The sequence below is a fragment of the Physeter macrocephalus genome, chromosome 15, assembly GCF_002837175.3.
Source record: "Physeter macrocephalus isolate SW-GA chromosome 15, ASM283717v5, whole genome shotgun sequence".
NCBI lineage: Eukaryota > Metazoa > Chordata > Mammalia > Artiodactyla > Physeteridae > Physeter > Physeter macrocephalus.
In genome coordinates, this window is record NC_041228.1 from 15451018 (window position 1) to 15463502 (window position 12485).

The window sequence follows — 12485 nt, forward strand, 5'->3', positions numbered from 1 at the left end:
CCCGGTCCGGGAAGATCCCACATGCCGCGGAGCGGCTGGGCCCATGAGCCATGGCTGCTGAGCCTGCGCGTCCGGAGCCTGTGGCCCGCAACGGGAGAGGCCACAACAGTGAGAGGCCCGCGTACCGCCAAAAAAAAAAAAAAAAAAAATTATATGCCAGGTTAAAATATAAACCAGAATGCCATCTTGTTTGAAATATCTGCTGTTGAAACTAATAACAGGTTAGAACATATGTTTTCTTGTAAAACCAAAATGGTGCTTGGTAAGCACTGACTTGAGGAAATAACTATTTGTTTTTCATTGAAAATATATTTTTTCGGGCTTCCCTGGTGGCACAGTGGTTGAGAGTCCGCCTGCCGATGCAGGGGACACGGGTTTTTGCCCCGGTCCGGGAAGATCCCACATGCCACGGAGCGGCTGGGCCCGTGAGCCATGGCCGCTAAGCCTGCGCGTCCGGAGCCTGTGCTCCGCAACGGGAGAGGCCATAATAGTGAGAGGCCCGCGTACCGCAAAAAGAAAAAAAAGAAAATATATTTTTTCCATGTATAATGATAATAAATTCTTATTGTAGAACTCTTAAGGAAAATTGAAAGGTTAACTCATTTCACAACTCCTCGTAGTGTAAGTTCACATGTAATAAATCAACTCATTTGATTTTCACAATTATAGAAACGGCAAGCATTTTTCCCATTTTATGAACATGGGTGGGTAAATGAAAAATGCAGTGCCTGGATGCTAATATAATATTCTTAGGGTAGAAGACAATGCTTGTTAAAGCAATTGGGACATAATAATTGAAGGGGCATGCAAACCAGTCATTTTTTGTATCCTAAGTTCTACGTTTTTTTTTTTTTTTTATTATGTTACCTCTGCCCCATTCAATATGGTGGCTGCTAGCCACATGTGGCTATTGAGCACTTCAAATGTAGCTCATCTGAATTGAGATATACTATCAGTTTTTGTAAAAAATGCACTCTTAGGCTCAGTAGTTGTGGCACACAGGCTTAGTTGCTCTGCGGCATGTGGCATCTTCCCAGACCAGGGCTCGAACCCATGTCCTCTGCATTGGCAGGCGGATTCTTAACCACTGCACCACCAGGAAAGTCCAATACCTTAATTTTTAAAATATTGATTTTGCATGATGAAATGATAATATTTTGGATATATTGGGATATATAAAATACATTATTAAAATTAATTTTACTCTTTGTCTCGTGTGGTTAATAGACATTTTTAAATTACATTTTTGGCTTGCATTTCATATCTCTTGGACAGCAATAAGATCATTCAAAAGCTATGTACTTTGCCTTCATTTCATAAAAATGTGCATCTAACCTTATGGCTTTTTAAAAAAATTAATTTACTTATTTGGTTGCCCTTGGTCTTAGCTGTGGCAGGTGGACTCCTTAGTTGCGGCTCACCGGCTCCTCAGTTGCAGGACGTTGGCTCCATAGTTGCGGCTCCAGGACTTCTTAGTTGTGGCTCACGGGCTCTTTAGTTGTGACATGCGAACTCTTAGTTGCGGCATGCATGTGGGATCTAGTTCCCTGACCAGGGATCGAACCCAGGCCCCCTGCATTGGGAGCACGGAGTCCCATCCACTGCGCCACCAGGGAAGTCCCATTCCTATGGTTTTTATTATTACGCAGTTCTATTAAGAATTGTTTAAGAAATATCTTTTTAAAAGCCACAGCTGAAAACTTTTCTGTCTTAGACTTTGCAGTATAAATTCCTCGTGGAGTTTGAGACTAGCAAGAATTGTCACTTGGGGTGAGCATGGTGTGCTTTTACTTGTGTTCAGTTGCAGCAGGCGTTTTTTTGCTTAGGCATTCTGCTACAAGTATCTTAACTTTTAACATAAGTGTTTTCATTCTTCCAGCTATAAAACAAGCAGGTTTTTCTAGGTATATTTTTTGTAACCTACCATAACTGTTTTTGAAAGTAATTAGGAAAGTAGTGATTCATTCTTGCTTGAAAGGATTGATATGGATCCAGGTGCTAGTGGACTATGAGCATTTTGCTGAGAGGTACAGTAGCAGAGTTGTTGCAGATCTGGAGACATGCTGCTTGTATGTGATTCCTAGATTTGCCACTTACTAGTTGCATGATCTTGGGCATTACAGTTAACCTTTCTGTGCCTCGGTTTTCTTTTAAAATTGGCGAAATAATAATACCTACTTCTGGGCTTCCCTGGTGGCGCAGTGGTTGAGAGTCCGCCTGCCGATGCAGGGGACACGGGTTCGTGCCCTGGTCCGGGAAGATCCCACATGCTGCGGAGCGGCTAGGCCCATAAGCCATGGCCGCTGAGCCTGCGTGTCCGGAGCCTGTGCTCCGCAACGGGAGAGGCCACAACAGTGAGAGGCCCGCGTGCCGCAGAAAAAAAAACAAACCTACTTCATAAGAGTATTGTGAGGATTTAATGAATTTATACATGTAAAGCACCTAAACTAAAACAGTGTTTGGCAAATGGTAAACTCTCTGTAGGTCAAACAAGATTATTATAATGTATATTGATACTTTCTGAATTCTCAACCATGAATTACTTTATGTTGCTGTGGTATCTTGAAAACTGGTATTTTCATTTGATTGTATATCTTTAATAATAAAGGTTCAGATATAAATATTTCTATCACTTAAGTTCTCAACCTCTAAAGAAAATGAGGAACTTGAAACACATAATCTCATGATTTCCTCATTTGAAATTTTTTAAATTCTTAAGAAAAATGTCTACATTCTAACATGGAATTTGGGGAAGGAAAGTGGGTTGATGAATGGGGTATTTTTTAAATCTTTTTAAAATAGGTGCCTCCCACTAAATTTTCGGAAAGATGAATTAAAAGGAATTTATAAAGATCGAATGAAAATTGGAGGAAGCCTTGCTGATGTTGATCCAATGCAACTAGATTCTTCAGTGAGTACAGTCTGAAATGTATTATTTTTTGTTTCAGTTTAAAGTTAAAAAGGAAATCAGTTGTTTTATCAGAAATTTTAATCTTTATAGATTCTTTTCTTTCTTTTTTTAATCTTTAGGCCACAACTAAGATACTGTTACTCAGTTGACTGTGTGTGGCTTGGGTAGTTTGGGAATGGAGTAAGATTTTAATTTTGATTCCAAATTTAAGAACGTCAATGTTTCCCTTCCATTACCAGGTGCGATTTGATAGTGTTGGTGGCTTGTCTAATCATATTGCAGCTCTAAAAGAGATGGTGGTGTTTCCATTACTTTATCCAGAAGTCTTTGAAAAATTCAAAATTCAACCTCCAAGGTAATTTAATTATACATTTTATTTTAGCCAAAATCTGAGCTATGCTATGTCCAGAAAGATAATGCTTCTCTGTTGAAAATTTTCAGGTCTACAGTAATTTGTTATATACTTGCCCTGCAACATCCTGGGTGTTTCGAATATTTTTACTTTCTTAATGTTTAACATGAAAAATGGTTTCAAAATTGATTCTCCATTAAAAAAAATCGTTTTCCATGGCTTTTCATACATTTAGTAGAATTCCTCTCATACATACTCTTTACTTTTTTTCTTTCAGTTTTGTAATTTAGTTTTAAATTTATGTCAAAGTAATACATGTATATAATTTTTAATATATTATTTATTTTATTTTATAATGAAGTATAGTTGATTATATGTACATAATTTTAAAAGTTAAATAGTACTATAAGTTTTACAAAGAAAAAATGGTAGTAGTCCCTTCTCTGTTTTTTCTATTTTAGACATAATATTATAGACTTCTGTGAACAATGACTATTTGACTCTTACTTTCCCCACCCTCCACACATACACATTTTTCTCCCTTCAATATTTCCAGTAGTTTATTTATATATACATAAACTTGATTTTCACTGTTTGCTTTATGACTATGTAAATATTTCTTGCAGTTGAGCCATGTATTATATAACTGCATTTCCTCTTTTATATCTCTCCTCTCCCCACCAACTTTAATATTTGCCATTTTGCCGGCGGGGAGGTAGGGGCTTGGTACTTAGTTTCGTATATACTTATCCTTTCACCCACAGAGTTATTGCTAGAGCTGTAAAGCTCTTCTCAGTATAGTTAAAGATATCAGGTAATTATTGGCTCCTCCTTACTTTTCTAGAAACATCTTCCTGGAGCCCTTTTTCTTCTTCCGTCTGGACTGGTTGCTGTTAGTCTTGTAGCACAACTAAGTCTTGGGATTTCCCATTACCATCTTCATGGGATTTCCTTTGTGTTTCTCGCAGTGCTGGGTTCCTAGCTTCCTGGATTCAACTAAGACCTTCTTGGTTTATAGCTGTGTTTTGGTAGAGCACATTCTAAGAATAGCCTGAGGAAAAGAGTGCATGGGAGATTATTTTTATTTATTTTATTTTTGAGAATGGTCATGTAACCAGCACTCTGTTGATGTTCCTCCCCCACACACCCCACTTTGTTGTGCTGTACCTTTGTCATCTGAAAACATGGCTTTGATTTCTGGGAATTTTTTTTTTTTTTTTTTTACTTCTTTTGTAATTTTTTCACTCCAGTTTTTCCTCTTCCCTTTCATATTAGTTTAGCATTAGACCTAGATTAATCTGCTTTTCTTACCTTTTTTCTCTGATTTTGGTTTGTCTTGATGTTAGGGGCTTTCCTTAAATCTCTAGTAACCCTTAGCTCTCTGTTGATGTTTAAGAGTGAAGCATATTTTTAAAAGCTTGCTAGTTGGGTTTAACTTGTAGGCCTCTCCTTAGGGTGACTGGTGTGGATGTTTCTTCTACCAGAAGTTCTCAAAGTCTATATCTAGGAGGGTTCCCTCCATCTGCCCACCAAGAGGTGAATCTTCCAGTTTTCTGTCTGACGCCTGGCTGCCAGCATTTTAGCAGTAGACCTGAGCACAGGTTAGGGGTCTCCACCATTAAGTATGACGTTTTACACTTAATTCCTGCAGCAGCTCATCTTGTCCTCTACTAGAAAGTAAACCATCCAAGCAAGTTGCCTGCACAGGGTAGGGAAAAGGGAGATCAGGGTGGCCTCACTGTTCTTTAATAATGTTTTACTTCCTCCTGTTTTCACCCCCACCCTTCACTCCTGCCTTGAGATAAACTGCCTCTAAATTGTGAAAGGGGTTTTGCAAATTTGCTTTCTTTTTCGGTGCTTCTTTAGATTTTTAGCTTTTTCAGGTCTGCAATGTCATCTGCATTCTAACTTGCAAAATTTTGTTGGGGTGTCTCAAGTACTATCATCTCTTTTTGTTGTTCACTTTGTTTTATGTGCTTTAGCAGAATTAATGGAGAGAGCACAGATAAAACCATGTGGTCAGTCTGTCATGTTTAACTGGGAGTCCACTCCTGAACTTTTTATATCACCATACTTTTTTATCCCCTTCCTTTTTCTTTTAGTTTTTATACCTTACTAATCAACCAGTTTTTAAACCCTAGCTCCTGGTTTCCTTTTCTTTTCTTGTGTGTGGAATTTTTTTTTTAGTTGTGGCGCATGGGCTTAGTTGCTCCGTGGCATGTGGGATCTTCCCGGACCAGGGCTCGAACCCGTGTCCCCTGCATTGGCAGGTGGATTCTTGACCACTGTGCCACCAAGGATGTCCCTGATTTCCTTTTCCTTATACAATTTTTCTCCCTGAATCAGCCTCTATGGAAACATTGATTTAAGTAAACTTTTATCTTTAATTAATTTATTTATTTTGGCTGCATTGGGTCTTCATTGCTACACGCTGTGTGTGGGCTTTCTCTAGTTGCAGCAGCCAGGGGCTACTCTTCGTTGCAGTGCGTGGTCTTCTCACTGTGGTGGCTTCTCTTGTGGCAGAGCACGGGCTCTAGGCGTGCGGGCTCTAGAGCGCAGGGTCAGTAGTTGTGGTGCCTGGGCTTAGTTGCTCCATGACATGTGGGATCTTCCCAGACCAGGATTCGAACCCATGTCCCCTGCGTTGGCAGGCGGATTCTTCACCACTGCACCACCAGGGAAGTCCCTAAGTAAACTTTTTAAAATTAGTAGGCTTTTCCCCTTTTCCATTATAAAAGTTATGTACCATAAATCAATTACAGTTAAACATTGAGTGAATTCCAAAAAAAATTTTTTTAATCTAAAAGATACGAAGATTAAATGATAGAATCTACTGCTTACAGGAAATGTTGAAAGTACCTAGTTAAAGTGATTTAGTGAATTTTAGAGAATTCCCTGGCAGTCCGAGCTCTCACTGCTGGGGGCCCGGGTTTAATCCTTGGTCAGAGAGCTAAGATCCCACAAGCCGTGGTTGTGGCCAAAAAAAAACTGATTTAGTGAATTTTAAAAGAAACAACAAATTAGAGCATTCTCTAAAATCGTATACAAAAATAAACTCAAGGGCTTCCCTGGTGGCGCAGTGGTTGCGCGTCCGCCTGCCGATGCAGGGGAACCGGGTTCGCGCCCCGGTCTGGGAGGAACCGACATGCCGCGGAGCGGCTGGGCCCCTGAGCCATGGCCGCTGGGCCTGCGCGTCCGGAGCCTGTGCTCCGCAACGGGAAAGGCCACAACAGAGGGAGGCCCGCATACCACAAAAAAAAAATAATAATAATAAAATAAAATAAAATAAACTCAAAATAGACTAAAAACCTAAATGTAAGACCAAAAGCCATAAAACTCCTAGAGGAAAACATAGGCAGAACACTCTTTAACATAAATCATAGCAATACTTTTTTGGATCTGTTTCCTAAAACAAAGGAAATAAAAGCAAAATAAACAAATGGGACCTAGTTATATTAAAAGCTTTTGCACAGCAAAGGAAACCATTGACAAAACAAAAAGACAACATATGGGCGAAAATATTTGCAAATGATATGACTGACTGATAAGGGGTAAATGTCCAACTTATATAAACAGCTCATACATCTCAACATTAAAAAACAAACAACCTGATTAAAAAATGGGCAAAAGAACTGAATAGATGTTTTTCCAAAGGGGACATGCAGTTGGCCAACAGGCAGTTGAAAAGATGCTCAGCATCATTAATCATCAGGGAAATGCAAATCAAAACTACAATGAGAGATCACCTCACACCTGTCAGAATGGCTGTTATCAAAAAGAACACAAATACGGCTTCGCTGGTGGCACAGTGGTTAATAATCCACCTGCCAATGCTGGGGACATGGGTTCGAGCCCTGGTCCCAGAAGATTCCACATGCCATAGAGCAACTAAGCCCGTGCACCACAACTACTGACCCTGCGCTATAGAGCCCACAAGCCGCAACTACCAAAGCCCATGTGCCTAGAGCCTGTACTCTGCAACAAGAGAAGCCACCGTAGTGAGAAGCCCACACAGCGCAACAAAGAGTAGCCCCTGCTCGCCGCAACTAGAGAAAGCCTGCATGCAGCAACAAAGACCCAACACAGCCAAAAATAAATAAATAAATAAATTTATTTTAAAAAAAAGAACACAAATAACAAATGTGGGGAAAATATGTAGAAAAGGGAACCCTCATACATTGTTGGTGGGAGTGTAAATTGGTGCACTACTGTGGAAAACAGTATGGAGGTTTCTCAAAAAACTAAAGATAGAACTACCACCATATGCCCCAGTAATTCCACTCCTGGGTATATATCTGAAAAAAACAAAAACACTAATTCAAAAAGACACATGCAATCCAATGTTCATAGCAGCATAATTTACAGTTGCCAAGTTATGGAAGCAACCTAAGTGTCCATCAGCAGATGAATGGATAAAGAAGATGTGGTATGTATATACGCAATGGAATACTACTCAGCCATAGAAAAAGAATGAAATTTTGCCATTTGCAGCAACACTGATGGACTTGGAGGGCATTATGCTGAGTGAAATAAGTCAGACAGAGGAAGGCAGATACTGTATCATATCACTTATATGTGGAAAACAAAAATACAATAAACTAGTGAATATAAGAAAAAAGAAGCAGACTCACAGATATGGAGGACAAACTAATGCTTACCAGTGGGGAGAGGGAACTGGGGAGGGGCAATATAGGGGTAGGGGATTAAGAGGTACAAACTATTAAGTATAAAATAAGCTACAAGGATATATTGTACAACATAGGGAATAGAGCACATATTTTATAATTACTATAAATGGAATATAACCTTTAAAAATTGTGAATTACTATATTGCATGCCTGTAACTTAGTTAATATTTTATATCCACTATACTTGAATTTTAAAAGTTAAAGTAAAAAAATTAAACAACAGATTCCTTCAATTTTTTCTCATTTCCCCTTCCTTACATTTCCCCTTTCATACATTTCTGCTCATAAAAAATCAATATATGACTATGTTAAACTATTTTCATATGGTATGTTCTCTTTCCATTTTAATGGCTGAATAATATTCCATTTTGTGGCTGTATCACATTTTATTTAATTGATTCTGCTATTTCTGGCTATTTTGTTTTCTCCTGTTTTCGTTATCACAGATGTCAATATCATGAACATCTCATTGCCTCCTCTTTATGGGAATTATTAAGTTTTTTCTTTAAGATACCATCTCACAAATAAGATTACTGTGAGATATATTTTTAAAAATAGATATATTTTTAAAAATCTGTTTCTGTCTTGACTTTTGTACATTGAAATCACTGGTTTATTTCACTTACTTGTCTGATTGTTTTCTTAACAATTGCTTTGTTTTTTTACCATCTGCATTTGATTATGTTCGTTTCTTATTATTTTCCTTTTTCTCTTGGCTGTGATGCACAGCTTGCGGGATACTAGTTCCCTGACCAGGGATTGAACCCGTGCCCTGGCAGTGCAAGCGCCAAGTCCTAACCACTGGACTGCCAGGGAATTCCCTTATTTTTCTTTTATTTTTTTCTTGACTTTGAATAGATTTTATCTATCAATTGTGATTTTTTTTTTTTTTTTGCCATTCTTATTTTGTCATTTCTGTTTTTCTGGGATCTTCCTTAACTTTTCTTTTCAAGAGCAGTTATTTGATGATCATTTCTACTAAGATTATGAATATAACCCATTTTCTCAGAATTCTGTCCTGAGAACAATGAGTAACTTTGGAAATATGTGAAAAAGCTGTACATTACCCTATGACAGTGCAGTGATGTCACCAAAAATTATCTTGAATTCTTTGTGTTGTCCTAGTCCCTGTCACCCAGCCACTACTTCAAGTTCTCTCTTCTTTTATCTTATTTTCTCTCGTGTTCATTCCAACTGTTTTCTTGCAAAACTATTGCTGTTAGGTTACTGGTGCTCAGACCAAAGATTATACATGAAATCTGCTATTCTTTCCCCTGATATGTTATAAAATTAAACAGTCAGGTCTTTTCAATCATAACTTTTATGCAAGATAAGATAATATGATGAGCATGATGAATGAATGAAAGAAAATGTTTCACATAAATCGTTTTATTTAGTTTCAATATTAATTTTATAGTATGAATATTAATTCCTAGGTTTTAAGTTGTGCTTTGTGGATTGAAATGATATTTCACTTGTCTTAATTACATTCTTATTCATTAAATGTATTCATGAAATTGGTTTCTAATTTTTTGTTTGGTCTATTTTTCAGTGTAGTACTAAAATAATACTTATTCTTTTACAGAGGTTGTTTGTTTTATGGTCCACCTGGAACTGGAAAAACTCTGGTTGCTAGAGCACTTGCCAATGAATGCAGTCAAGGGGATAAAAGAGTAGCATTTTTCATGAGGAAAGGTGCTGATTGTCTGAGTAAGTGGGTAGGAGAATCTGAAAGACAGCTGCGATTGCTATTTGATCAGGTATGATGTTAAAATTTACCTATAAAGATCTGTAATCAGTGTAGATTAAGTATAAGGATTGGATAAACCTTGCATTTAATCACTTTTCATAGAAATAAACTCATAAAAATTATACCAAATATATACTCTTCCTAGATTATTTTCCTCTGTCATGTCATGATTACACCGACGTATGATGAACAGTTTTATAGTAAAAAGGGGAAGGAATAATTGGGTCTAAGTTCTTTGGAGTCTTAGGTCTCATATCTGAAGACTAGAGACAGAGTGGTAGTCTCACACTTAAAAGAGACGACAGTAGTGAGTTATGTCAGTATATGAGCTGAAGATTAGCTCTGCCCTAGAGTGGCTTTCAGTTTCATATCCCACTTGTATTGACAGTAAGTTGTGAGATAATAACATTCTTAGCTACTGAGGCATATTGTTGCAAATTTTTTTATATCTCTGTAGAATTCACTGAGGTTTTTTTATTTTAACTTTACTGAAATAGATTTTAAACTATGGCATCTTATTAAATGTTTTTTTCATCCTGACATGGAGGAAAGCTATGTCACTGTCTTCTATTCTTTGTCTTGTTTCGACAGTTGGTCTTCAGTAGATATTTTTTGTGTCCCAATAATTGTAGCTGTATGAAATCTGAGGGATATAACCAGTGGAGTATATTGAATGTTTCTAGCTGAAAATGCAAATAAACTTAAATTGTATGCTGTTATAATTTATTATGTCTGAATCCTTAAAACATAGTTTTTGAGTTTGTATTTTTAAAAACTTCTTATAAGCAAGTAGGAATGAAAATGGATTAAAATGGTTTATATTAAGTCTATGTATTTGAAGTTTTTCATGATAACATGCAATCACTGGACTTGCTTCCTAGGCCTATCAGATGCGCCCATCAATTATTTTCTTTGATGAAATCGATGGTCTGGCTCCAGTTCGATCAAGCAGGCAAGATCAAATTCACAGGTAAAACTTGCTTGATGGTACTTCTGCCTTTCTTCCTATATTCTGAGCAGTATTGATGTTGCATGAGGGATAGAATGTTAGATAGTGAAAGAAAGTTTATAAACCAGTGTTGTTTGGTAGTAGAAACCAATGTATAGTACAGAAGAAAAAGAAAAAGTGAACCTGTTCTAAAGGATAGGGTGTTCTCAAGCACAGTATTGGTTATAGATTTAACTTGTGATACACACTTAAATGCCCATTGGCCAGTGAGGTAAGGCAAATAAAATGAGTGAGGCAGGCCAGTGATAGTGTGGGTCTGGGAAATGTGGCTGAGTGTCCAATCATGAAGAGCATAGCCAATTGTTTTTAGCTCCAGCCTATTACTGAAGTGCAAAAGCTGACTCAGACTTGAAAAATAAATTTTCTTTCTTATTTTATATTCAAATTTTTGTGTTAAATATCTTTTAGATGTTGCCAACTAATTCAGATGCTTTTTTTTTTTTTTCCCCTAGTACTAGCCCAACTTCCTGATTTTCAGAATGGGAAAGTTGCATCTCCCCTGTGATAATTGCTTACCCAAGGGAGCAGTTTTCACTAGTACCACTGACTCAACTTGAATCTAAATTCATTTTAGTCCTAGTGCATCTGCAGTTTTTCACAGCTTCTTTTTAAATGTAATTATTTAATTAATTTGGGATCCCCAAAAGCAAATGTTTGCATGCTTTCATTATGCCAGTATTGTTTTTTATTGTACATAATGTAAAAGAGAAACGAGACATAAAATTATGAGTGATAGGTAGGTTTTGGCTTTTTAACACCTAACAACATTTACTATATTCTGGTCCCCTTCTTTGACTTGATACTATAAAATTTTATTTGTTGCTCTGAGTAAATTAAAATGTTTACTCCTATATGGTAAAAATAGTTGTGTGTGCACATACCCTACCAATAATCATACACACTTTTTATATATGACACATTTCATTATCAGCCATACTGTATTCATTGTGTTGTTAGGGAAAAATATATTTAACAATACGACCATCACTTTACAATCAAGTAATTGAGTACTTACTGTATTTTGGAACAGTTCTAAAAGGGATTGGAGAAATTTTAACAAGAAATATAGAATAATTTTAGCAAGCACTTATCATTTCAAATATATATTTTTAAGAGAAATTTAGTTTTTTGTTTTTTCCAAAGACTTAAAAAATCTGAGAGAAAAACATTTTTGTTAAATTAAGCTTATTTATTTATTTTAAGAGAGTAAATCTTTTTTTTTTTAACAAATTTATTTATTTATTTATATTTTTTATTTTTGGCTGCGTTGGGTATTCGTTGCTGCACGCAGGCTTTCTCTAGTTGCGGCGAGCAGGGGCTGCTCTTGTGGTGCGTGGGCTTCTCATTGCGGTGGCTTCTCTTGTTGAGGAGCACGGGGTCTAGGTGCGCAGGCTTCAGTAGTTGTGGCTCACAGGCTTAGTTGCTCCGTGGCATGTGGGATCTTCCTGGACTAGGGCTCGAACCTATGTCCCCTGCACTGGCAGGTGGACCACTGCGCCACCAGGGAAGTCCAAGTTCAGCTTTTTTAGAAGTTAGCACATTGAACACGATTAAACTATACTCTTTATCTTATTGTTGGTAATAATTGTAGGATAATGCAAATAAGTAATTATGTGAATGCATTAGAAAATAAGATTTTTAGCCTAAGAAAAGAGGATACAAATATAAAGTAAGTTAAATTAAAACCCTCAAATCTTGGGCTTTCCTGGTGGTGCAGTGGTTGAGAGTCCGCCTGCCGATGCAGGGGACGCGGGTTCGTGCCCCGGTCTGGGAAG

General features: G+C 37.3%; 1 protein-coding gene across 1 annotated transcript in view; it reads left to right on the forward strand.

Moving 5' to 3' along the window:
* ATAD2 (ATPase family AAA domain containing 2) overlaps positions 1 to 12485 on the forward strand; it is a 47811-nt gene that overhangs the window by 10938 nt on the left and 24388 nt on the right. Inside the window, exons 7-10 of the mRNA XM_028500402.2 lie at positions 2803 to 2911; positions 3151 to 3266; positions 9537 to 9711; positions 10583 to 10671. Of these exons, the coding sequence (XP_028356203.2) occupies positions 2803 to 2911; positions 3151 to 3266; positions 9537 to 9711; positions 10583 to 10671 (489 nt within the window). The remainder of the gene's footprint in view (positions 1 to 2802; positions 2912 to 3150; positions 3267 to 9536; positions 9712 to 10582; positions 10672 to 12485) is intronic.